This window comes from Equus quagga, chromosome 2 (assembly GCF_021613505.1).
Source record: "Equus quagga isolate Etosha38 chromosome 2, UCLA_HA_Equagga_1.0, whole genome shotgun sequence".
Taxonomy (NCBI): domain Eukaryota; kingdom Metazoa; phylum Chordata; class Mammalia; order Perissodactyla; family Equidae; genus Equus; species Equus quagga.
Window position 1 is genome coordinate 60,419,906 of NC_060268.1, and position 27,802 is coordinate 60,447,707.

The window sequence follows — 27,802 nt, forward strand, 5'->3', positions numbered from 1 at the left end:
CTTCACCTCCTCCAGGAAGTGCTTCATGACCATCCTAGGGTTAGACATGCTCTTCTCAGAGCATCTACTGCCTGGGACGCTCATCTGACCCTATTGCACAAGACTCTGGCATTTCTCGGGGACTTACCTAGCCTCCCTCAAATAGAAGACATTCTTCTTTCTACCTCTTGGCTATCTGTCTTCCAGTGCCTAGCAAGGGTCCAAGAAATAGGAAATGTGGAGATAAAGTGTGAGACAATTAATTTAGTTCAGCAAGTATTTATTGAGCACCTCAGAATACAGATGCTGTGCAAGGAGCAATAGGGTAACTCAAAGATAAATAAGACGCCATTGTGGCTGAGCCAGAGTTTAGAGTCAAAGTTGTCCTAGGTCATAGAAAGTCAGAATTTGTAAGGATGGCCCTAGGAGATCACCAGGTCCAAATCCTTTCCTTCGCAGATGGGAAAGCACAGAAGAAGGGTGACTTGCCTAAGGTCACATAGCTAATGAGTAGTTTTATAGATATTTATTCACAATGGAGGGTCCTAGACTTTCTTTCTTATCTTTTGTGCAAGTTGAGACAATCTTTTTTCTTTTGTCTTTTTTTTCCCCAACTTTGAAGGAACATGAAATTTAATGGTTTCTCTTTCTGAAGATTAGGGGCAAAGAATAAAAATGTCAGTTATATAATAGTCATTTGCCTTAGTCATGCAGCCCTGCCGGAGTGCCGTTGGAACAGAAAGATGATTAAGTTAAACACTGCATATTTATTCCCCTGCGGTCACCCTAATTGGTTCTGCCCCTGTAATTGATTTGACAGGTTATTTTTACTCGGAACGAGCTGAGTTCCTCTGCTGGCTTGTAGATTCAGTGTTGTTCCCAGAGTCCAGGGTGGCAATTGTCCAGATGCCCAGATGTGGGCTGGTTTCCACTTGAGGATCCGGGCGGGGGAGAGACCAAAGCCTAACCTGGGGAGAACGGAGCTTGCAGTGTGCAGGTGTGAGTGTTTAGGGGGTGACGGAGGGAGAGAAGGATAGAGAAGCTCAATGTAATACTTCAAGGGATCGAATCAGGAAGGAGCTAGGAAAAAAATTTAACACGACATCAAACTATGTTAAGGGTTTTACTGTGCGTGCAGAGGAAGTCTCGCATGGCTTGGAGCAGAGGAGTGGGGAGGACTTTTTGCCCACAGAGCCTTCTGTACTTTTTGTCTATTCCAAGCAGCCACCTCTTCCCACCCCTGCAAACTGCTCCCTGAGTACAAAGTACACAGAACCAGCGCGCTCTCGTAGCCTGCAGCACCGGCTACCTACGCATCCTTCTTCCTCTTTGCATGTGGTTCAGTGCCTCCCCTGCGTGCGGGCTGGGAGGGAGAGTGTTGGCAAGTGCTCAGAAACCCATGGGGGGAGGTCTCTAGAGGTGAGAGGGGACCCTTGAGGGAGCTGGCACCCTTCAGAGACAAGCTATGGATTAGGGACATTTCAGTGACCATGTGTGACCCTGGATATCATCAAACCTTTGAAGTCTTCCATGGGCACACAGCTCATAAGCGGTGGCACTTGGGCCGACCCCAGCCGTCGCCTGTTAACACTGTAGTACTCCATTCAGTGTTCTGTGCCAGAAAGAAAATATTTGAAACAGCTGCGTTTAAAACTGCTGAGGGGCCTATTGATGTGAGAATGTTATGGAATCCGGAGTAGTGTAATGCTGGTGGAAGTACATGTGGAAGATGCAGCCCCGCCACTTGCCAGTTTTCTAACCTCTGGGGCATCCCTCCTTCTCATCTGTTAAATGGGCATAACAGTATCCACCGCACATAGTTGTTCTCCGGAGTGTCAGACAGCCCACACGAAGCACCTAGGGCAGGGCCTCCCAATACGTGGCAGCCCTTCCCTCTCTTTTACTTAATCAGGGAGCTGAGCCAATAGGCGCCCCACTTCCCCAGCGCTCCTGGAAGCGGGATTTCCTCCTCGCATTTAACTGCGAACAAGGGCATGGGGTGTGACTCTCCAAAGTCGGGACTGAGTGATGGCAGTGGCCTAACCCAGCCCCACTCAGCAGCCTGCGGGGCCCTGAGCCAGGCCGTGCCCGAGCCCAGGCTGCTGCCCTCCTGTCCGCGGAGCCTGCAGGAGGCGAGGCGGCCCGCGCTGGAGCGGACTGAGGAAGTGAGGTCACCGCCTGGGACAGCAATTCGGAAGTGGGGAGAGGGCTGCCAGTGCGGGGCCTGCACAGCGCGGTGGTGGCTTCGGGTCGGCTGGGATTCCAGGCAGGACCGCCCGCAGACGCAGGGGCAAGTGTCAATCCAGGGGCCAGGCCGCGCTTGCAGGGGAGTCCCGGCCCCCAGCCCGTCGCCTCCAGCCGGGTGCCAGGCCGTCCTGGGAGGGGGAGGCGCTGCTTGGGCTTGGAACAGGGCCAGGATGGCCTGGGGAGCAGCTTCTCCTGTGGTCCAGGGGAAGCAGAAGGTGCGCCTCGTGTGTGCCAGGCGCTTTGACACAGATGCAACCATTTCATGGTTCCAGCGGGATCCAACACGACACCAGAAGTCAACTTGACTTTTTTTTTTCTGTCCTTTTTAGACTATTCTCTTTCTTCCCATCCCGAAATAAAATCTGAGGCAGGTCTTGTAGCTTTTCTGGGCCTTTTTAGTCTCCAAGATGCTGTCACTTCAGTAAATAGAAAACCTAGTCGAGTTTAATATCAAAACACCAAGCTCTGATCTAATTAAAATTCTCCCCCCCTGCCGCTCAGGCCCACCCTAGGCTTCAGACCAGCTGGTGGAGGTCCCGGCCATCGCTTGGCTTTCTTCACGGTGCCTCGGCTCCACTTGTTGCTGCTTTGGCCCCTGCAGGACAAGCCTGGGGTGGAGGAGAGGTGAGGGGCAGGAAAGGTGGCCCACGCTGGTGGGGTGGCACTCGGGTGTTGCAGCATCTTTTGTGGGGCCGGGCCATGAGCCATGCCACTTTCCCTTCTGCTACTTACAAGCCCCCAGCCCCAGCCCTGGGCTCTCAGCTGACCTCCGCTCTGTTAAATTCCCTCCCTGCTTCTGTCTGCCACGGAATCCAGCTGAGAAGCCCCCAGTCGAGCTGCCCCTGAGGCAACAACAGTGGGAGGCTCCCTCCCAGAGCAGCGCCCTCTCTCCCTGCTCCAGCCTGTCCCACCAACTTCTCACCTTTAGATTTCTCAGGCGTATGTCAGACATCAGTCCCTGTGTGCCCCGAACTCTGAGGCCACATATCTAGCCGTCCGAATGCCCTCCCCAAGCATCTCCTCCCTTCTCCTGTGTGTCCGGGGAACATGTGACACACTCTAACTCTCTTCAAAGAATTTCCCACAACTGTCCCCTTTCGACTCCTCTCTTTGTTACCCTGGAGGTGCTGGCAGAATGTTCTGCAATCTCTTAGCTTGTCCCACGCAGATGCCCCAGGCCCTTGCTTTACGACATGTGGGTACTTGGCACCTGTTGTATTATTTCAGGCCTTTGGGGTGTCAGCTGAGATGAAGGCAGCCAGCACCCCACTGTAGCATCTTGTCAGAAGAGTTCCCTAATGTAATGGTCATGATGGGGGCGCTCCTGCTTCTTTTTTTTTTTTTAAAGGAAAGGAATTGGTTTTTTTTTGGTTTGGTTTGGTTTTTTTTAAAGGTGGAAAGGAGTTGTTTTTTTTTGGTTTGGTTTGGTTTTTTTTAAAGGTTGGCACCTGGGTTAACAACTGTTGCCAATCTTTTTTTTTTTAAGGATTGGCACCTGGGCTAACAACTGATGCCAATCTTTTTTTTTCTGCTTTATCTCCCCACCCCCCCCCCCTCCCCCCCCCCGTACACAGTTGTATATCTTAGTTGCAGGTCCTTCTGGTTGTGGGATGTGGGACGCCGCCTCAATGTGGCCTGACGAGTGGTGCCATGTCCGTGCCCAGGATCCGAACCCTGGGCCGCCACAACAGAGTGCACGAACTTAACCACTCAGCCACGGAGCCGGCCCCATGTTTCTTGAGTACTATATGCCAGCCACTATGCGAGGTGGCTTAGATGCAATATTTCCAATTCCCATCTTACAAATGGAGAAACTGAGACTCAGAGAGGTTAAGTGACTGTCCCCAAGGTCACAGAGCTTGTCTGTAGACGAGTTAGGATTTGAACCTAGACTCTCAGACCGACATCTACCCTTTTTTTTTTTTAAAGATTTTATTTTTTCCTTTTTCTCCCCAAAGCCCCCCAGTACATAGTTGTATATTTCTTGTTGTGGGTTCTTCTAGTTGTGGTATGTGGGACGCCGCCTCAGCGTGGTCTGACGAGCAGTGCCATGTCCGCGCCCAGGATTCGAACCAACGAAACACTGGGACGCCTGCAGCGGAGCGCGCGAACTTAACCACTCGGCCACAGGGCCAGCCCCCGGACATCTACCCTTTTCCCACCACACCTGTGCTGTTCCCTCCGCCCTGTCCTGCCCTGGATCCTCTGCTCTAGCCACAATCTCTCTCTGCTCCCTAAGTACCTCCTGTGCTTGCTCGCTGTCCAGTCGGCGCTCTTGGAATGACCCTGCCCAAACTGTATTCATGAAGGTCCAGTTAAAAGCCCATCTTCTGGGGCTGGCCCGGTGGCACAGTGGTTAAGTGCGCATGTTCTGCTTTGGTGGCCTGGGGTTCGCTGGCCCAGATCCCGGGTGTGGACATGGCACCGCGCATCAAGCCATGCTATGATAGGCGTCCCAAATATAAAGTAGAGGAAGATGGACACAGATGTTAGCTCAGGGCCAGCTTTCCTCAGCAAAAAGAGGAGGATTGGCGGCAGATGTTAGCTCAGGCCTAATCTTCCTAAAAAGAAAACAAAAAAAAGCCCGCCTTCTCCAGGAAGCTGTTCAAGGCGATTTCTCCCTCCTGGTGTGAGAAACACGTCTGAATGTAGCACTTATCCTGAGCTTAGTAATTTACCTTCCCATACACATCTTTATGTTTTAAGTTGTTAATCTATGTATCACTTGCATTAAGTGTACAAATCTTAAGCACAAAGCTTGATGAGTTTTACAAATGAATATGCCTGTCCACCACTTGGATCAAGATATGGAACATTTCTAGAAATTCAGAAAGCTCCTCCTACCCCTTCACCGTCAATACCTCCCCAAAGTGCCACTAGTCTGCCCTCTGTCACTTATAGGTTAGTTTTGCTGGCTTTTGACCTTCATAGGAATGACATACAGCACGTGCTGGTTTGTATCTGGCTTATTTCTCCTGTAGGATTACCTATAAGATTGTTGTGTATAACAGTAGTTCATTCTTCTTTACTGTCGTATAGTATTCCATTGTGTGAATACGCCATAGTTTATCCATTCTACTGATGATGGATATTTGTGTTATTTACAGTTTGAGGATATTATGAATTTATAAGCATTCTTGAATTTATAAGCATTTCTTTTGATGGGTTTAGTCATTTCGGTTGAGTATATAAGCAGGAAAAGAATTTCTGGGGCACGTTTACACACATTCAGTGACTGATGCTGTCAACAGTTTTCCAAAGTGGTTGCACCAACTTACCTTCCCGCCAGGACTGCATGGGAGCTGCAGCTGATCCCCATCCATGGTAACATTTGGTGTGTCAGTCTTTAAAGTTTTAGCCATCCCAACGGGTGTGTGAGGTTATGGCGTTACGTTTTAATTTGCGTTTTCCTGATAATTAATGATGTTGAACACCTTTGTATACACTTAGTGGCCTTTAGATACTCTCCTTCATAAAGTGCCTGTTCAAGTTAGATTTTTAAAAAATTGAATCATCTTTTTCTTATTGGCTTGTAGCAGTTTCTTACATACTTTGGATAAGGTCCTTAGATATTTGTATTATAAATATCTTTTGCTGCTCTCTGTGTTGCTTTTAAATATCCCTTCATTGTCTCTTTTCATGAACAATTTTAAGGACAACCAATTTATCAATTTTATCAATTTTTTTTATGGTTAGTTCTTTTTGTACCCTGTTTCAGAAATCTTTGCCTACCCCCAGGTCATGAAGATATTCTCCTATATTTTCCTCTAGAAGGAATTATTATTTCTCATGCACATCTTTATACTCTTGCTCCATGTACGTGTATAACTAAGCAAATATAATATTGTTTTGTATATTTTTAGATTTTATACACATATAACATAGTAATAACCTAGTAATATAATAACATATTCTGCAACCTGCTTTGTGTGCTCAGTAGTACATTTATGAGATTAATCTTTGTTGGCATGTGTAGCTCTTATTCATTCACTTTTGCTGGAGCAAAGTTAATTACACTGGATAGATATAACCCCGTCTGTTTACCCTGTCTCCTGCTGATGGACACTCAGGTTGTCTCCCGTGTTCGTCAGCACAAATAACACTTCTGGGGATACCCGTGCAGGTGCCTCCTCGTGTGAGGCTTTCTGTGGGGTGCAGACCTCGCGGACGAGGCTGTGGTTTTAGAGCTGCAGACACAGCACTCAGAAGAGGTGCCTCAGGGGTGTTGAGGAGCAGGACCGGGGAGATGGGTGGGTGGTTGGGGTGGGGTCCTGGGAGTCCCAGCTCTGGGCCCCCATCTGTTTCAGCCAGAGCAGATTTTCTTTTATGCATTACGACCTGGGGTTCTGTTTAACTCTTTGTTTGAAAAATGGATTCTGCTTAAAAAAAAAAGTTTGAAAACAAGTAACTGAGTCAGGGCACTCATTGTTCATAAAGTGTTACAGGTACCACCCGGCTGTGTCAGCTGCAAGGGGATGAGAAATTCCCCCCTCAGCTCAGCCAGGCTACCCCAGCGGCTACTTTGCATCGTTCATTAACTCCACGTGCAGATCCACTTCTCTTCCCAGCTAGACTCTGCAGCCTCAGCATCTGGCTCAGTGAGTGTTTGTTGATGGACTGATTGATGGATAACCTGTTGAATAGCTGGGCACTGTTGTCATCTTGTATTCATGTGTTTTGCAGTTCACAGACCACTTTCATATCTGTCTTTCCCTTCAAACCAGGTAAGTCAGAGCCTTGAGGATTATGCAGTGGAGAGATGACTAGTCCCACTTCACAGAGGAGGATACTGAGGCTCAGGGAGGTGAAGAGACGAGCTCACATGACCGGTAGGCAGCAGATCTGGGACGTGGACCCAGGCCTTCGGATCCGGGCATTGTGCCCATTCCACTGGTATGTGTGGCCTGAAAACACAGCCTTAATGCAGACATTAATTAATAACTAATCCGTGCACTGCCTTCTGCAGTTTACAAGGTGCTTTCCCTTACATGTTCTCTTAATTTCCACAACCCTTCTGTGGGGAGGATGCTATTATTATTACACCCCTCCTCAGCCCACCCCTTTTCAAAGAGAGAAACTAGTGCTCAGAGGGGGGAGGTGTCTCACCCAGGACCACACAACTGCAGAGTGACGGAGCTGCCCTCGACGTCCAACGCCTAGCTCCCCACGCCCTGGTCCACTGGGCCATCTCTCCGCTTTACTCCCCACGCCCTGGAGCAGGGCCCCACACGTCTGGGGGCCAGGCAGGCTTTCAGCAGCCCTCCAGGTCCACCCTCCGGCACGCCTGGCCCTCCCGGGCAGGCCCAGGAAATGGGGTTGGCTCTGCGCTGCTGAGCAGCCCCTCCCATGAGGCCTGGGGTTGTTTTTCTTATCTAAATAAACTCTGCACAAACATGGCTGCATTACTCATGAGTAAGTTATTTGTGATAGCATAGCCCAGAGATGGGGAAGTTCGTTCACCCTGGAATGGTGTCTTAACCTGGAAAAATGAAAGGGGAAGCAGAGTTTTAGACCCAGGTCAGCAAAATCCAAAACGTACTTTTCCTTGGCACCCACCCTCCGTCTCAAGCCTGGGGCACACTTTGCCCCGGTCAGTGGGTCGCACTGGAGGACAGGCAGAACCCACCTGTGCCTGGGGAAAAGGGCGCGTGCGCCCCGAGGGTCGGGGACTGTGTCTTCCGTGGCCTCCGGCTCTTCCCATGGGCTCTCCACAGGAAAGAGGGAGAAACTCTGCTGCATCCTCAGGCCTTTTGTGAAACGGGTGCTGGAATCAACGCCGGGTTCATGTTCCCCACAGTTAAGTTCCCTCACCTTGTGGGCTCGGATCCTTCCTAGGAAGGCCCTGGGATGGGGAGGGGTTGAAGGAGCTGTTATGTAAATGAGGACGTGCATAACTTAGTTCAGAGCCTCCCACGGCAGCGGCAGCGGTGCGGTTGTTACTGTCGAGGAGGCAGGTAGTCAGGTGGGTGGTGGGAAAGAGAGGATGCTAGAAGCAGTTTATCTTGGCCCACCACCACGTAGCTTTTCACACAGGCTTTCATCTCTCTCTCAGGTGTGTTCATTACCTCATCTTCTGGGCGAGGGCCTGGCTCAGAAGCTCTGTGATGCGCTCAAGGTAGCAACTAGGAGTCCATCATAAACCACAGACAGCGGGGTTTGCGTTTGCAAAGCACTCTTGGACACAAAATCTCAACGGAGTGCCTGGCAGAGCTAGGACAAAAGCCTCGGTCCCTGACTCCTAGATCAGCAGATTCTGGTTTCAGCAGAATGTTTCTAGGATGCCACCTCTGGTCCCTGGATGTGACTGTGCTGGTCCCAAGGAGCATGGGCACTACCTATGGCTTCTGTCCAGGGCTCAGGGACTGCGGTGCCCGGGCTGTGTGGTCACAGGGATCCCTTGCTCCCCTTTACCAGGTGTGGACTGACAGGATGGAGCTTGGAGAGCCTGCAGTTATTGCGCTGTGTGGGCCTCGCCCTGGAGACCTTATCTGATTCCTCTCTGCACTCCCACAGGACGGCCTCCAGGACGGGCCGGGGTAAGACCAAGATGCCCCGAGAGATCTGGCCCCTCCTATGAAATTCAAACAAGAACAGTTTTAAACCTGAAAAAGGGCCACCCATCCATGTGGGCTAAACTCAAAATAGCTTCCTGCTTGAATTCTGATTGCACAGTCCCCGACGAATGCAAGGAAGCTGGACTTTTCTCCTTGGGCAGGGAGTGGGGCAGGAGCGGGGGGCTTTGCTCTTGGCCTAAGCAGCTATAGCACTGCCTCCTGGGTCACCCAGTCTGCCGAGGGGACCTTGCACATATGGGTGCTCAGCCCATGTCTTCTAAATTGAATGAGGTGTGCCCAGTTCCCAGAAGAGGACTAAGTCCAAGCAGTACTGTGTTGGGGCGTGGGCAGAGAGTCTGTGCCAGCCCAGCACACACACATGCATGCACACACATGCACGCACACACACGCACACACTCGGGGTGTGGGGAGGAGAATGTGTGTGGGTTCAGTAAACTTTCCTACTTCCAATTTGGAGGAACAGCAGAATAAAAACATGTTGTTCCCTCTCACAGTTAATACCTGTGTTTGGAGTTTCCACATCTGGCCAGGTGTGGACTGACCCCTGATGGTGACTGAGCCTTGTGGACAAGTTTCCCACAGAAGGATCGGCTCTTAGTCCTGAACCAAATGGCTAGAATGCTGGGCCTAGAACCCTCCACTTCAGAGAAGATGCACTTCCACAAAGGGACTTTAGAATTTCCTGCTGCAGCCCCAAGCAGTTGCATTGTACGGCTAACACATTCCTAACCAAAACTAGCCTGGATCTGCTTAAAAAATAACAATGATGGCAAAAATACACTTAATGAAGGTGTAACACACCACAAAACCACAGAAAGTGGGGTTTGAGTTTGAGGGGGAGTGTATAATTGTGTGTGTTTTAGACATTAAGTTAAGGTAACGTGGCTTCACTGGGAAGAATCTGAGGGCAGGAGGGAGAGAACCATGAAAACAGGAGTCTGTGCTGGCTGGGAGCTCAATTCCAGCCTGCCCAGCTCAGCGTCAAGGATGGAGAGTGGTCCTTTGTTAGTGTGTATGTATGTTCATTTTTCATTCATTCATTGAAATATTTATTGAGAGACTGCTTTACGCCAGGCGCTGTCCTAGACACTTGGTGACACATCCGTTAATTAGATAGATGAGCTCCTGCTCTGTTTATTCAAGTCAGTGGAAACAGAACTCTTATTTTCTGGCTCCCGGATTAAACTGCATGCTCCCCAAGGGCAGGAGGCCAGGCTCTTCTCTTGTGCCTTTCTTCTACAAAGTGCCTGAACATGTGTGCCCACAATGGATGCTCAGGCCACAGGCCCAACGGGCTCACAAAGGAAAGTGAAATCACGTGTCCTGATGCCCCAGGGTGGGGTGGGGGGGCCCTGGACCTCCTTTCCTTCCAGCGTCTCCTCTTCTGTGCTTCTCTCCCAGGCCTCCTGGGTGGCCTTGGCAGGATCAGGCCCTGAGCATTTAGCTGTTGATTAAAGCTGACAAGAACTTGAGGTGTTACTCTCCCACAGTCAGTTGCATCTAGTAGGGGATTCCCGAAGACCAGAGGAATGCGTCTCTATCATGGGATTAGAAGGTCAGAGCTAGAACAGGCACAAAGGCAGACAGGCTTCAACCAGAATGACAGCTCCCTGGCAGAGTTTAAAGAAAGATTCCAAGGCAGGAGAGAGCTCAGCAGTCCACTTGCAGTGTCTGCCGTGGGTCAAGCAAAGGAGGCTACCTGAGTCTTGTATTTACGGTACCCAAGGTCGGTCCAACCCCTTAATTTTACAGATGAGGAAACTGAGACTGAAATGTAAACACACAAGTAGGGAGCGGGTCAGCTGATGGAACCAGACCCTCCAGAACCCCTGGCACTCCAGTCAGTCAGTTCTCCTGCCACTTAACCAGGCTTCAAGCACTTCGGAGGAAATCCTCCCCCAACTCACAGCCCACCTCTTCCTGCGTGAGTGAGGTCAGCCCCGATCCAGAGCTGTCTGTCATCCTGCACCCTGTTCCCAGGTTTCTTTTGGTTCCTGTCATTTTCTAGTAATTATTTGTGGGCAGTAAAATACGGTGCAACTAAAGCTGAATCCATACCAGAAATGGCAGGATTGTGGTCCAGGTTGCCTGGATTTTGGCAATTGACACCTCAAACCAATCTTCATGTAAATCCTTCCACACCTACCCTGCAGATTAGGCCTTTGACATCCCCTACCCAGTGGCCAAATGAGCACTGGGTGAGAACCTGCAATGTAAGTCAGGATGCCACAATTTAGTTATGAGACCTTGGGCACATCACTTAATCTTTCTGGGCCTCAGTTTCCTAATTATTCATTCATTCATCCACCAAACATTTATTAAGTACCTTCGATGTGCTTGAGCACAGGTGTTGGGGATAGGAAAACAAGACAAGGTCTTTGACCTTAAAAGGCTTAAAATCTTCTGTGATGGGTTCTAGGTATTAGCATGGAAGTCTGACTAGGGTAGAGGGAGGGCTCGCTTCTACCTGGGAGTCAGAGACCAGAAGGCTCCATGAGGAGGGTGACACTCGAGCCTAGTCTTGGATGAGGAGGACGTGTTCATCTCATTGAAGAGGTGGGATGTGGAGACCGAAGGGACAGAAAGGACATGGAAGGCAAGAAGGAGTGGCCTGAGCAAAGACACAGTGGCATGAAAGAATCAGGAATATTTGTGATGTGCCTGGAGAGAAGTTGCGATGTGGGGCACAGCAAGAGAGACGAGGCCAGAGATAGCCTGGGTCACACCACTGAGTGCCTTCTGCTCCACAAGGAGTTCAGGCTCTACTGCCTACAGCGGGGCTGTCCAACACGGCAGCCACGAGCCACCTGTGGCTACTGAGCACTTGAAATGCGGCCAGTCCAAATCGAGACGTAAGTGTAAAACACGCAATGGATTTCAAAGACTTTGCACAGAAAAGAATATGGAATAGAGATAATTTTTATATTGATTACATGTTGAAATGATAATATACTAGATATGTTGGGTTAAATAAAATATATTATTAAACTAACTTCACTTTTTTCCTTTTTTAAGTGTGACCTTAAGAAAATTTACAATTACATATGTCACGGTCATGTATTTCTATTGGACAGCACTGCTGTAGACAATGGAAATTACTGAAAGCAGTTTTTTAAAAAGCAGGGGAGATGCAGATTAGATTTGTGCTTTAGAATGCTCACTCTGGCACAGATTGGAGACAATTAGAAGGTGATTGTAGTAATTGGTGGGCAGCAGTGATGGGGGTTGGATTATGGTGGAGGCTGGGTGATTGGGAGGTGATGGGGTATTGGTTTCCATAGGGTTTGGTGATGGATTGGATGTGGGAGCCGAGAAGGGAGGAGTCTCTGGGCTGCTGGTTGGGTGACTGTAGACGGTGGTGATGCCCCTGGAGGATGGAGCACTGAGGAGGAGGTTCACGGAGGAAGCTGATGAGTTCACTAACTTGAGATGACTGTGAGCCTCTAATGTCCAGGTGACAGTTTTAGACTGGAGCTCTGGAAAGGAGTTGGGCTGGATGCTTAGGTTAGAGATTGTCAGTTTATAAGGGTTAGGTGAAATTTAAGGGTGAATAAGATCATCAGGGAGAGGAAGTAAGAGAAAAGAGGCAAGGACGTGGCTCTGGGTAGCAACAACACCTGTGGGAGGGCGGGCGAGGACTGAAAACCGCATCTTCACACTGCACGACAACAGTATACCCTCTGATGCCTCAGCGAGGCCACGCAGCCCTCGGCTCCAGGCTAGGAGGGCTTTTAGCAGAGACTTCATTTGTTGATTTCAGAGAAAACAAAAGTCGCAGCTAAAGCTGAAGCTCTCTGGTCCCCTTGAATGGAGCTATTGATGACTAAGTGAGGCAATGAGAAAGGAACCTGCCGCAGGTGCAGTCTCACCTTACAAAGCTGGTATGGTGAGGACAAGCTGCAAGAATCGCTTTTCAGGGGGCCCTTTGGTAATGGCATCAAAAGTAGCAATTCTCCTTCTAGGGGCTTACTCTAAGAAAATAATCAGAGACGTACATATATGTATATGTACGAAAACATGTAAAGCAGCACTTTTAGTAATAAGCAAATAAGACTGGGAGCAATTGAAATGTCCAATCGTGGGAAACTGGTTTAATAAATTATGGTAGCTCCAAGTGACAAAATGCTCTACAGCCATTCGAAGTAATGTAGTAAATGTATGTTAATTGACATAGAAATGTGAGACCTCATAAAACCTCAATATGTGTTAGCCTTCATTATTTTTAAAAACATCTTTGTTGAGATATAATGCACATATCATACAATTCACCCGCTTAAAAATGTACAATGGTGTTTAGCATATTCGAAGAGTTATGCAACCATCACCACGATTTTAGAACATTTTCATTACCCCAGAAAGAAACTCTGTACCCATTAGAAGTCACTCCCTCCTCCCTCCCTCCCCCAGCCCCTGGCAACTAGTAACCTACTTGTCTCTATAGATTGGCCTATTCCAGGCATTTCATAGAAAAGGAATCATACAATATTTGGTCTTTTGTGACTTGTTCTTTCACTTAGCATTATGTTCTCAAAGATCATCTGTGCCATAGCATGTATCTGTTCTTCATTTCTTTTTTATTGCACATAGCCTTTATTATGGATGTCACTACAAAATTTTAAAATTTCCCTACAATGAAAACATTTTACTTTTATGACAAAAACAACTAAACTCCTCCACTTTAAGCTGGTGTCCTCCTTTTGGTTAGACTGAATTCCTTGGGAGAGGGACAGCTGTCCCTTGTTTCTGTAACTTTCATTTCATTCCTGCAAATCTGAGTGAACTGCAGGATGTTTGTTCCCAGATGCTGGGTTATATGTAAGGTGCAGAGTATTCTAGATGTGTGTATTATTTTGAGAAGTGAGGACTCTGCTTTTCCTTTCACACACCCAGTGCTGGACCACACAAGCATGACCAGGGCCCCTGGAGCATCAGCAGCTGTCAGGCCTGACCGGACTGTCCACATAACCGCTGCCTCCTTCCCCTCCACTCCCCAGAATCCGCAGTCCTTACCCTGGAGAGACCTGGCTGCAATTTCACCCTACGCATTGTTTTCTCTCTCTCTTTAAAATCTTTTGTTTAAAGTGAGGTACGATTTTTATATAGTATATGCTATTCATTTTTAATGTAAAAATAGCATGTCAATATATTAAGAATAATTTAAAGGCATACAATCTCACTGCCTTTATAAAACTATATTTTCATTTCAGCACACCACTCTTTGGTGGCTGTCCATATACACATGTGCTTTTAAAAATAAATACAATTATAATGAACCAACAATTTTCCAACTGATGTTTTTTAGGTCCACATTGCAAAGTGAACCCTGGATGGAGGGAGATCCTGGGCCTGAGCCGAGGATGCATTTGTGACTCTTGTTATCCCAGAAAATAGGAAAGGGAAAACACAATGACCTCTAAGAACATACATACATACAAGATGCAAAGATAAAAACACAACCCAGGAAGAAAACACGCAAACATCTGCCCGTTCACTTAAATGTACAGAGCTGGACTCTGTGAAACAATGTGATCTGAACAAGACAGATCTCGGAGGATGGGCAGACAGAAATCTAACACACACGCCTGAATCTCAACACCACCTGTGTATACAGAGAGAAGGACCAACACACCAAACATATACAGTAGTAAAAGCACACACACACACACACACACACACACAACTAGGCACCTACCGGGATCCTTTCCTGGCCCCCGACTTGCAGACCGGCAATTTCTGAAAGCTGGGAAGGAGCTCCTGCAGGAGAACTCAAGCTAACTGTGAACCCTGCCCTGGGCTCCAATCCATCCGTCCTCCCCCGCAGGCCTGGCCCCTGGGCTCCGTCTGCACAGCTGCGAGTGTCTACGCAGAGCTCCAGGTCCAATCCCCTGGCCCAGATCTCCCTGAGTCAGACCTGGGGCCCTCAGCGCCTTCCTGGGACAGTACCTACACCCAGCTCCTTCAGTCACAGCCCCTCCTCTCAGGGACACTCTGTCGTCAACACCAGGAATGCTGCCGGGGGGCTCTGGGGACAGAGGGGCCCATGATAAGCTGGCCATCAGGGTCAGCAGTCCAGCAATTGGACCCTCTGCGTCCCTGGTCCCTGCTCTGTGAAGCGGCAACAATATCCACCTTGTAAGGACTGTGAGAACTTCAAACAAGACCCCATCCCTGAAGCCCGGGCCCAGAGCCTGGCACAGAGCAGACCCACAAATGGTGGTAGTCCCTGGGCCCTCAGTCCCCTGGGCTGTCAGATGGGGCAATGCCTGAGCCTGCAGGCTCCTAGGGGTTGCCGTGAGGCAAGCATTTTAAATAATTTTGACTGGGTTCTCCAAATGTGAGCTATCTGGGCTGGAAGGTGCTGGAAACCAAAGGCTCTGTCTTTTGATCAAACTAGAGAACAATTAGTACGTTGACTGCCACGTGTTGAGCACACCGTGCAGCTGAAGCTCTGGAGCAGAGGGAGAGGTTAGCCATCCTCTAGTACACAGTTCTTCATCATTACAGATCCACGAATTCATTCATTTATTTTCCCCCTTTAGCCTCATCCCCAATTCCTGTATGCCCACCCTCAAACACCTATTCTACTGCGTTCAATGTGTATTTTTCCTTACATATATTTTTATTGTGGCAAAACATAAATAAATAAAATTTGCCATTTTAACCATTTATAAGTATATAGTTATGTAGCATTAATTAGATTCACATTCTTGTACAACCATCACCGCCATCCATCTCCAGAACTTTTCCACCTTCCCCATCTGAAACCCTGTACTCATTGAACACGAGCTCCCCATCCCTCCCCCGCCCCAAGCCCCTGGCAACCACCATTCTCCTTTCTGTCTCTACGAATTTGCCTATTCCAGGTAGCTTGGATAAATGGAATCATACAGTATTTGTCATTTTGTGACTGGCTTATTTCACTTCACACAGTGTCTTCAAGATTCATCCATGTTACAGCATGTGACAGGATTTCCTCCCTTTTTAAGGCTGAATAATATTCTCTTGTATGTATACACTACATTTTGTTCATCCATTCACCCATCAATAGACACTAGTGTTGCTTCCACCTTTTGGTTATCATGAATGATGCTGTTATGAACATGGGTGTGCAAATATCTGAGTCCCTGCTTTCACTTCTTTTGGGTATATACCCAGAAGCAGACTTGCTGATCAAGTGGGAATTCTATGTTTAAATTTTTTTTTTTTGAGGAAGATTAGCTCTGAGCTAACATCCACCACCAATCCTCCTCTTTTTGCTGAGGAAGATTGGCCCTGAGCTAACATCCGTGCCCATCTTCCTCCACTTTATATGCGGGACGCCTGCCACAGCATGGCTTGATAAGCAGTACATAGGTCCGTGCCTGGGACCCAAACAGTGAACCCCGGGCCACCAAAGTGGAACGTGCGAGCTTAACTGCTGTACCACTGGGCCAGCCCCTACGTTTAATTTTTTGAAGAACCTCCATACCATTTCCACAGTAGCTGCACCATTTTACATTCCCACCAGCAAAGCACAAGGGTTCCAATTTCTCCATATCCTCTCCAACACTTGTTATTTTCTGTTTTTTTTTTTTAAATAATAGCCATCCTAATGGGTGTGAAGTGGTTCGATGTGTATCTTTTTATTTGTATGACTTCTTTCAAAATATATAGAATTGTTTTGTATATATGTCATTTTTTTACACAAGCAGTATTATGTTATTTATTTCATTCTGCGCGTTACTATTGTCACTTGGAGCTGCTTTTAAGATCCATCCATTTGTTTTATGTACCCAAAGTTCATTGCTTCTAACTTTTGCCTAGTACTCTCTGGTGAGTGTCAGCCATAGCACGTATACTGAGGACGTACGACGTGCTCGTGGCAAGCTCCCTACATGGATTATTTGATTCCTCACAGCAATCCTCAGAGGGAGGTTTTATTACGATTCCCTTCCATGGATGAGGAAACCGACACACAGAGAGGTAAGGGACGTGCCCAAAGTCATACAGCCGGAAGTGGGAGAGCTGGAAATGTCACCCAGTTCTGTCTGGTGCCGTGGGAGAGCTCAGGTGTAAGGGCCACCCAGAGCTACCGACAGAGGCTCTGTCTCAGGAGAGGGCGCTCTGATGAGAGTTTAGTCCTGACTAGATCCTGACTTATCTCCATATTGCCAATCACCTCCCTTCGCCAGATGTCATTTTATGTCTCTGCAAAATGAAGACAGAACAATTTTAATGCTCTTTCTAGATTCACCACTTGCTGGTTAAACCCCCTTTAGCTAATGGAAAAATAAGTCAGGTGTTTGTTTCTTTCCACTATTCCACCTGGCAGCCACTCCAAACACAGGAGAGCCCTTTGGCAAGTCCGCTCGGGAGGCAGTTCCTGGATAGGACCATTGCCAGGGAGACAGTCATTGCCTCCAGCCCCATCCCACCTCTCTTGAACTTTGCACTTAACCATGATGAAAATTTAACTGGGCTAATGTTTCCCTTCCAAGGACAACCTCTGCAAAAGCCTGCCTGGCTGGACCCCAGGAGACCAGGCGCCAGAAGGGAGCTCCTATCCATCTGGAGCGACCCACCCGGTCACTGCCCAAAGTCAAGGGAGCAGGCAGGGTCCCCTTGGCACTGGGGGGAGTCCCTTCCACAGCCCTCCTCACTGCTCTGTGAAACCGGGCTTCTTCCCTTAACTCTTCTCCTGGAGAAAGCGAGGCCAGAGAAGAAAGCACCAGCCCAGAAACGGCCCTTGTTGGACTCACATCTGGGTCCAGCACTGTTTTTCTGCATGTACCGCTGTCCCTGTCACATGGATGCCTGCGTGCAAAGAGTGCAGGAAAGCATGGTTCAGCCGCACAAACTAGCTGCTGACTAGGTATTTCCTCCCCTCAGGAAACTGAGAGGGCTGAACGAAGGGCCCTTCCAATGCCATGAGTTTAGGGGTTAGGTACATGCCAGGCCCTTCCACTACATTAATCTTCAGATCTCTCTTAGTCTCCTTTCCTCCATGGTGCACATCCCCTCCCTGCACCAGACATCATCACTTCTGCCTGTGTAAAATCAGGGGCTTGAATTGGAGGAGAACGATTTTAATGCTCTTTCTAGATTCACCACTCTGCACAGTAAGAACTGTTTGCTCCTTTCTTACAGCTGAGAGAACAGATGCTCAGAGAGGTGAAGTGAGGGAGAGCGCCAGGATTGAAAGCCAGGTTAGTCACTGATGGAGCTTGAGGTCCTTTTACTTTATCTGACTGCCTCTCAACAGTTGGACCTGCTTACTTTGATGTTCAGATTCAAATTATCGTTCTATTGGGAGATAATGATTGCAAGGGCCCCTTTCTCCCACCCAGGTACACACCTCCCACCCCGTGGTGCTTCTCCAGGTTGTGAACTTGAGGTTAGGGACTTCCATATTTCATTTCGGCATCCCCAGAAACGGGGAGGGGGACTGCAACACAGAGATGCTCCATACACACACTCATCTAACCGAAGTGAGCTCCTTCATCCGCACCGCTCTCCATGGCATCTCAGTGGCCCCAAGGTGTGGTCCTATTCCTTTACAACACTTGACTGTTTGCAAAGTTTTTCACATTAGATTTCCACAACTACCCTAGGAGGTTGAGAGCAAAGCTATTTCTAGCCCCATTTTACAGGTGAGCAAACATTGCTCGTAGTGTCACAATAGTGAGCTTGTGTAAAGAACTTTTGTTTTGCAATGAGTTCCATCAGTGATGTCATCTTTGCCTTCCACAACTCTATAAGGCAGCTGGCTGGGGGTAGTGGCAAGAATATGGACTGAGGCCTCACAAAGCATTGGGGTCAAACCCCAGCTTTACTGCTTGGAATCCTAAGTAACCTCTCTGCACCTCTTCTGTAAATGAGGGGTGGGCATAGGGACATCTACCTCAAGGGCCATCGTGAGGATTAAATCAGAGGACAGCACTTGGGCCACCTGGAATGGAGCAAGCCATCAATAAATGTTGATTGCCTGCCTTCCTTCTCTCTTTTGGTGAGGGCTGGGAAGAAGAGAGTGAAACCTAAGATGACAGAGGCTTCAGAATAGCTAGAGGACCAGCCAGGAATTGGAACCAGGTCGTTAAGCGCCAGTTGGGGTTCAAGGATTCTCTTTTAACGGCCAAGCAGGCCGGGAGTTAGAAGGAGGGGCGGGCGGAGAGGTCGCGCTCCGCAGCAGCAGCTGACAGGCTTGTGGGAGGCCGTTCTCTCCGCAAGGCAGGGACCCCCGCAGCTTCTGGGCTGACTTTGTGGATTCGGCCACACCTCATAGGGTTTTGTAACTCCCCACTGGCTTGAGGGTTTGCAGATAACTTCTTTCTCACCACGGGGGTTTCCTGCTGTTAAAAATAAACAAAGGCCTTAGACACCGGGCTAGAGGCCCGGTAGCGGAGGGTCCGCAGAGAAAGGCCCTGGGGCCCTGGGGTAACTTCTGAAAGCAGCCGAGGGGTCTGTGAGCAGATGCCCCTGAATTCTGCTGGTGGGGAGAAAAGCCCCAGAGCTCCGCAATATCCCCGTGTTTCTTCGCTTCCCGCCAAGGCTAACTGAACACATCAACTTCCTGAGCACTGCCCTTTGGCCACAATTTTTGCGAATTCACAGCTTCGGAAACAAAGCTCTCCCCGCTTCTATTCATCGGGTGTGGAATTTCGGATCTTTCTGTATCATAGGATTCCAAACACTCTGCAATGTAATTTTTCCCCCAGAGGTAAGTTCGAAAGCGCCCCCATCCATTCCTTCATAAATTCAACAGATGTCTTTGAGGCCTATTTTCTGCCAGGCACTCGATTCACAAGGCCCGAGGGATCCCTGGCTCCAGCTATTATTCAGGGTGTCACTGGGGTCCCCAAATCTCCCCTTCTGCGAGCCCAGTTCTTCCTCCTCCCAAGTCCCTCCTTCGTACACAGTCTCGGGGCTCTCCGCCGGTGTGACCTCACCGATGAGACACTAAGAACTGCCCCGGGTCGCCGGCGCCGGCCCAGGCCCCTGACCGGGATCAGCGCGCGCGAGTCCCAGTGCGCGCCCCGACTTCCTGGGCCTCAGCCTTCCGTGCGCCCTCTCTCGGACCCGGGCGCTCCCAGGGGTGCACCACCAGCCTTTGGCCTGACGGCGCTCACTCGCCGCGAGTCTAACCCTCTCCGGCCGGCAACTCCAACTGAGCTTCCTGAGTGTGGGTTCCGAGCGGACGCCACCGCCCGAGCCCAGCCCTCCCGCCTGGGGCCCCTCTCGCCGCTCCTTTCCCACGACTTCCTCCCGGCGCCCGCAGGACTTCAGGTCGGGGCCGCGCGGGGTCCTGCGCGCTCCAGCCAGGGCCGCCGCTGTCCCCGGTCGCCCACGTGGGCGTGCTCTGCGCCGGGCGGGGGAAGGCCGGGCGCCCTCCCGGAGGCTGGAGGCGGGCAGGGCGCCCGGGGGAGGAGGCGGCGGGGCGCGGGGGAGGAGGCGGGGAGCCCCGGCGGCAAGGGGGCGGTGACAGCGCTTGGAAAGGAGGCTGCACGCGGATTTGCATGAAACACAGACTGGGAGCGGGCGGGAGCGGGAGCGCTGCGCACGCCCCGGGCCGGCCCAGCGAGCGGGCGAGCGGGCCGGGAAGGAGGAGGGAAGCGGGGAGGCAAGGCTGCCTAGGCGGAGGGATCTGCGCATCAAAGCGAGCGAGGCGAGCAAAGTTTGGCTGGGGGTTGGACTTTCCTTCCTGGAGGCGGCACCCAAACAGCTACCCCGTGCGGAAACCCAAACTTTCTTCTGCCACTCCGAGTCTCGCGGCCGCCGCCTCCGCCCCGCGCTCGGGGCCTGCCCGACCCCGCGCCGCTGTCGTCCGCCTGCCCTTCTCCCCGCCGCCCTTCTCCCCGCCGCGGGAGCCCCGCAGGCTGCAGCGCCGCGGCCCGGCCCGGAGCACGGGCAAGTTCGCCGCGAGTTGAGGTGAAGTTTGGGCGACCGCGGCCGGCCCCGGCCGAGCTCCCCTCTGCGCCCCCGGCGTCCCGCCGTGCCCAGCCCCGCCGGGGGCGCCCCTTGCCGCCCGCGCGCCCTCCCCAGCCATGTCGTCCATCCTGCCCTTCACCCCGCCGATCGTGAAGCGCCTGCTGGGCTGGAAGAAGGGCGAGCAGAACGGGCAGGAGGAGAAGTGGTGCGAGAAGGCGGTCAAGAGTTTGGTCAAGAAGCTCAAGAAGACGGGGCAGCTGGACGAGCTGGAGAAGGCCATCACCACGCAGAACGTCAACACCAAGTGCATTACCATCCCCAGGTGGGGGTCCGAGCGACCCGGGGGCGCGCCCGCCCGGCCCCATCGCATGGCGTGGCCGGCCGGGTGGGGTTGGAGCGGGAGGGATTGTGTGTGTGTGTGTGTGTGCGCGCGCGCGCGTGTGGATGTGTAAGGGGGGGAGTGGGAGCGCGGGCAGGAAGGGGTTGGAAGGGACCCCAAACAAAACCTCTGGATTTGCAAAGATTCCGAGCCTGGGGCTTCCACGCGGCACTCTCACTTCCAGACCTCACATTCGCTTTTCACCTCCGGGAAAGGGGGTGCTGCTGGAGTTGGCCGCCCCCACTCCGGGGAGCTGCGGCTAGAAGTTGAGGCCCGCTTTGTTCGGCTCCGCGGCCCGGAGCCCCTCCTCCGCCGCCGTCTCCCGCCCCCGCGGCCCGCGCTCGTGGAGGTGGTGGTGTCTCTCCCTTTCTTTTCTTCAGTCCTGTCCCCCCACTTCTTTCCTCCTCAACAGGAATGCAGTCCGTACAGCTGGGGCTGTGGGTGAGGAGCGGGAGCCTCCTGATTGACAGATTCCTTCTTCGTTCCCTCTTTGCCTTCGGGATTAGCATTTTTATCGAGTATTTTTAGACTCGGTTGTGCCAGTCTCCCGCCCCCTCCGCACACACGCACTTTAGTTGCCGTGCGCTGCTCTGACTTTCAAATGAGAGACAAGTGGCAGAGAGTAGGATCTTCTGCCCTGTCTCCGCCGACTGTCTGTGCTCTCCTTTCAGTTTGAGATGGGGAGTGGACGCTGAACAGAGGGGGCTCAGAGCCGATAAGATAACAAAACACACCCCAAAGTGGGCCTCCATCGGCGCTCGCATTCCTGCAGAGCCCTCCTTCCGAAAGCGCTTTGCCATCTGTCTGGACCTCCTTTATCCTCCACTTCACGCTAGCTAGGTCAGGCGGGAGCTCACAGATGGCTGATAGAAGGGGTCAGTGACTTCTCTCCGCTCCCCAGGCCTTCTTTTAGCTTGGCTACGCCTGGCTGAGAATTGGGGTGTGGGGGTGCACCTTGGCCTCCTGCCTCTCCCTCAGCCCCCTTTAAGGTCTGATTCTGCACCAAGGGAGTATGTATGGGGTGGGGGATGTCCTTGGGGGTCCCAGGGCCTGAGCCCCACAGAGACTGTCATCCTTGCTCCTGGGTCAAGAGTGGGCTCCATCCTTGGCCACCTGCTTGGGGCAGCTGTACAGGGGCTGCCAGCCGTGTCAGGCAGGCACAAAGCAACATCTGTCCATGGGAACCGAGGGCAGGCCTCCTCTGGAAATAAATGCCACATATGGTGGGAGTGCTGACTTAAAAAATAATAATTCTTTGAAAACTGGGTGGATCCAGTCAATAAAGGGAGAGGGAAGGCGGTGTGCTGTCTGGGAATCACGCTCTGCGCTGTGATCGGGAGCCAGAATCGCCTTCAGCAGAGGTGGTGTGACGTGATGGTCAGTGGGCCCTGGGGGCTGGTCCCCGCTCTTGTTCTTGACTCTTCCTTATCCCTTTGGTGGGGGCTGGGGGTAGGGTGAATGAGTGTCCCACTTCTCCCTCCTGGGGAGGGGTTTGCAGAACCTGCCTTCTTACCTGCCTAGGTGCATTGAGGACACGGGCTTTATGCCTTGAAACAGAAACAAAAATTGGTATCAGTTATAAAATGAGTAGCTGCCTGAAGTGTTTTCCAGTTTACAGAGCACTTTCACATGGTTTTATGAGATTCAGAGAGAAACTAACTCCTGGAAAATAGATAAGGCAGTTTGGCTTAAGATTGATCTCACTTTTAAAGTGGAGAAAACTGGAGGAGAGAGGCTTGACACAGTAGACTGAGGTTCTGACCCAAAGTGCTCCTTCTCCTACCCGGTGCTGCTCTTCACCTTGAAGGCTCTGAGTACGTTCTTTGCTGAATGCCAAGCACTGTTAGCTGGTGGGGGGCGCTGGAGGCGGGGGCAGTGTGGATCTTTGTCGGTGAGGTTGCTGATCTTCAATCTGTGGGCTGGTGACAGCCTGCAGGACAGCCTGGCTTTCCCTGGCCTGGGTGGGGGTTTCCCCTCTGGGGGAGTGTAGCTCTGGCCTGCCTCCGAGGTCCTGCAGCCTGAGCCCTGTGAACGCTTTGGGTGTTTCTGAGAGTTGAGGCTGACTTGCCCGCTGGCCTTCTCATGACTCTGTTAGGACCTCTGGTTGCATCTGGATGCATCTTCTGCTTGCCTGGCAGGAACTTAATGCTGAGGCAGATTTTTTTCATCTTTTCTCAGCTAGGAAACCCAGTTGCTTGGGTGGATCCAGACAAAATGGATTTCCATCCCTGGATTTTGTGCCCACGCCTCTGGGTCACCTTGTCTCCCTTGGCAACAGCTGCTGCTGTTTTGGTCATGGGCAGAAAACTAAAGGCCATGTCTTGGGGAGGTGGCTGGCTAGCCTCATGTTGGTGATATCAGTGTGTCTGCGGAGCCCCATAGATCGTGCTGGTGCCTGTGAAATTGTCTGCTCTGGCCACGCTGCCTTTTATAAGTAGGGCTTTAGAAAGTGGACAAAGGGAAGTGTTTACCCTGTTATCCCACCATGTGTGAGGGGTTGGGCACAGGGTGCTTAAAAGTCCTCTCTGAGATCTGGACCCTGGGGTCTCAGGAGCCCTCAGTCTGGGGAGATTTTGATAAGCGTGTTTTGGCTGATATGTAATCGTGAGCAACAACAGCCACGTTTGGCAATTATAGCTGTAAACTCGGGCCTTCCAGACCACATGCTTGCTTCTCTGTTACACCAGCTCTCACCTGCTTCAGTGAACAGGCGAGCTGGAGTGATGCAGGCTTACTGATATCAAGAATGTGAAAGAGACCGGTGCCAAGGAAGCGGAGAGAGCTTGATTTAGATACACTGACAGAGGGGCTATCAGGATATGCCAAGGTCTGGCAGGATGGGGGAACTTAGACGAGTTGTATAACAGCATCTCACTCCTCACCTGCTTGCATACCTGAGTAAAGCTACAGGCATCTTCCTGGCCAGTTTATAAGAATGGAGTCATTGCATTTGCCACCGAGAGGGAGAGAAGGTGTGTGTGTTATGTCAGTAACAAGGAGCCAGGCACACTTAAAAATGACAGTTCTGATGGACACTGGTAACTTGTGCTTCCACCGATAATGTGGATCCATGTCTTTCCTGTTCTCAGTTGTTGGGAGCTGGACCAACCTTAAGGCCTGGTTTGTTTGGAAGGGAATTTGGGCATTCTGTGTCAAAGCACCAGGTTCAAAGGAAAATGGGGGAATTGAACCAAATGCCAGGAGTGACACACAGCATCCCTACCCTCTCTGTGCATCTATTCTTTTAGCACGGCCACCTCCTGCTATCTACCTGGATGTTGCTAGGCTACTCTTATTCTAGGGAGAAAGAAAAAGATCCTCATCTTTAATACCTCTTTCTTAGGCATCTGGGGACGGACCTATTACCAAGTCTGCAGGAGCGGCTTCTTTCATACCGTCTGGATCTCAGCATCTCTTGTCCTCCCACCTCTCTCAGCTGCTGCTCAGAGAACCATTCTGTGTAGCCCATTGGAAGCAAGCCCACTTCCGGCTGCCAGGGAGGTGGCCCATCCTCTTTCTCTAGTAAATCTTGATTAGAGGAGTTTCACACAGGGGCTGGGAAGAGGAGGGGCCTGCAGGACCGTGGGTAGCTGACTGTGGGGCTGGCTCAGAGCTCTGGCTGAACCTGGGAGCCACCTGACAGTCCCTTGACATTTGGAACGTTAGAACTTGCTGCTTGCACCCAGGAGTTGACCGTTACAGACGGCCCCTTGCTCACCGTTCCTAATCAAGGGTTACACGTTGGATTTTGTTGATTCGTTGATATTCATTGGCCCCCTTTCATGTCTGAGTCAGTATTCCAGGCCATGGGGGGGGGGGGGGCGATGCAGAGATATATTTGCATTGCAGGTCCCTGCCTTTGAGGAGCTTACACTTTAGTAAGGGAAACATTAATTGGGCTTTATTTGAGCGTCTAAATGCTATTTCTTTATAATTCCTAGCTATCAGAAGAAATACGAGCTCTACCATGGAGTGATTTTTTTGAGGTGGGGGGCCTACAATGTGTCATTTAAATATTGTTAAAGTCACTATGTTAGAAAACAAAATAATGACAGCCATATGCTTTCTCTGGAAAAAGCACAGAATTCAGGGCCTAAATCTTGCCATTTTAATACCTAGATGTCTCAGAGCCTTCATGTCTGCACCTGTCAAGTCAGGATGAGAAAAGGCCTGTGGAAATGTTTTGTAAACCAGAGAGATTGACAGATGTGTTTTGTTTAGCCCTCTGTGTGTATCATTCATTCATTACTAGATTATTCAGTTATTTATTAAATATCTGCTATGATGAGCAAGGTGGGGGCCTGTTCTCAAGGAGCTCCCTGTCTAGAGTGGGTGACGGACTTGCCCGCTGATACAGGGCGTGAGCTGCAGCCGAGGGAGGTAGTGTCCAGGGTCATGGGGGACAGACAGTTAATGCTGTCAGGAGTAGAGGCAGGGATGCCAATGTGAGGTGGAAAACCAAAACGAAGACGGGAGTTACCATCTGAAGGAAGTTTCCAGACTACAGTAGGATCATACAAACTTTAGGGTATACATGGTGATAGTTGCCTCCAAGAACGAGGGCATCTTTATCTTCCGCCTTTTACTAAACTGAGCGCTGCTATGAATATGTCACCTTCTAGCTTGCACCGAAGGGCTAGTGACCTGTGTGCGGTATTTTACTCCACTGTAAAGCATTCTCTCTTTGAAGTAAAAAGTAATTTAGTATTGCAAACCTGAAATTCAGGTTTCCTCTTTGGAAACAGTTATTTTAGATACATTAGTTCCGAATATAACAGAGAGGGTTGATAAAAAGTGGACAACTTGGGGATGATTGCGGACACTTAGAATTTCAGAGTTTTGGTGTGACCTAGCTTTTCATTTCTCTGGTTAACACTCGCTGAAAATAAATCCCAGAAGTCTGAGTTTCTGTATGGACACAAGAGCTTTTAATAATACATTTTTAAAAGTCTTTGCAAGGACGTAAAGTTTTGAACGACAATTCTAATAATAGACAAAAGTCAATGAATACAGTAGTCAGTTCTGGTGGGAAATGCAAGAAGTTGATGAAATTGAGAGAATTTGGCTCAGCTTATCACATCAGGAATCCAATTAAATTGAGTTTTTGAAATATAAATATTGGTTTAATAATGTAAACTTGTAATTGCTGTATTATTATAATGGAAATAAAATTAACACGATTTAATGGACTGAGCAACCATTAATTTTCACTTGTTAATTTATTAGGAGGTCTTAATGCCATTTGATGCACAATACAGCCATGATTCTGTGTGAGCTCCTTTATGAAATAAATGGGACTGAGCAGTGCATGCTTTAAAAATTGAAATCAGACTGTATTCCCGTTAGCTTGTTCTCTCCCCTACTTTATCCACCTCTCCCCCAGCCTCCTGTGCGTGCTCTTACATTCTCTAGGGTGGAACGCAGCTTTCTCAATCAACAAGGCTCATGCATAGTCCTAATTAACTTTTGCCCTTGTCTCCTTTGATGTATTGTTCTATTTAAAAAAAAATCAACCCCGCCCCTTTCTCCAAATCCACATCTGATAGTGTTGGTCAGCTTAGAGGAGAAGGGCCCAGAAAGGCTGCTCATGAAGGCAGCGTGCTGTGCGTGCAGGGCATGCAGGCGGCTGGGAGGTTTCCCAGCTTTTGCAGACACGAATGGCTACTGCCCTGTTGGATGGGACTAGCTCCCCGCCAAGGAGGCCTGGAATCATCTCTTGACCACTGGCAGCTTCCTGGGCCGTGGAGCCTTCAACGCCCCTATCTTCAAGCATGGTGGTTCCTGGAAACAGTTGGAAGTTGCCGTATGAACCCTACCCTGCAGAAGTTTGGCTTCTAATTGTACGCTATTCCAAGTTTTAGAACAAAGATCCTAAGAGAACTGGCCTGCCTCATTTTTATGCTTCCCTGCAGGGCACCTCCCAGGTGTCAAACCCTGTGCTAGGTCGCAGGGACAAAACAGTGGCCAAGGCAGACATCGTCCCTGCCCTCCTGTAGCGTCTCGTCCACTGGCTGCTGCCGTGGGCTCTTTGAAGTTGTACTAATGGTGTATGTGTTCGCTCCAGTTAGTTTGTAAATCCTGTTTTCTTGATGCCAGAAAGCCAAATCCCCCACGCTCTGCAGTTCCTTGACTCCTGATGACAGTGAGTGTGTGCGCGCGCGCGTGTAACATTATTCTTTGTTTTGACTTAATTGTTTGAGGAGTAACAAATCTATAGCACAAGTCACACTATCCACCGTTGATTATCTGAGGTCTCTGCTGTAAGCAGCAGCTGGCCACAGTGGCACACAGCTGCAGAATGTTTTGACAGAGAGACTCAGTTTAAAATGAAAACACAGCAGACGCCTATTAATTAAGAAGTTTGGCTAATTCTGGACTAGGCTAAAGTTTCTTTAGCAGGCCTTTTCTCCCCATAATTGCTGTCAAAGAAAAATTAGTTATAAACAAGGTTTTGGGGATCATTTTGGTGGCAGGAGTCGGCAGACCTGGGTAGGTTCTAGACTCAGCTCTGTTTCTGATTAGCTGTGTGACCTGGGGCAAGTCACTTAACATCTCTGGGCCGCAGATGAGCTGGAAGATAGGCTAGGTAAGCTCTATTGGAGGGCCTTTCCATCTCTAAAGTGGTTTTCATGCAAACGTTTTAGAAGCTCCCATTTACACGCATCCAGTTGGTCAGTGAATCACAGATCTTTCTTAATTGTTAAGGTCCTTAATCCCT

General features: G+C 50.1%; 1 protein-coding gene across 1 annotated transcript in view; it reads left to right on the forward strand.

Moving 5' to 3' along the window:
* The first annotated feature begins 20,304 nt into the window (after positions 1 to 20,304).
* The window catches only part of SMAD3 (SMAD family member 3), a 120,817-nt gene continuing 113,319 nt past the window's right edge, over positions 20,305 to 27,802 (forward strand). Inside the window, exon 1 of the mRNA XM_046652603.1 lies at positions 20,305 to 21,027. Within this exon, the coding sequence (XP_046508559.1) occupies positions 20,822 to 21,027 (206 nt within the window). The 5' untranslated portion in view covers positions 20,305 to 20,821. The remainder of the gene's footprint in view (positions 21,028 to 27,802) is intronic.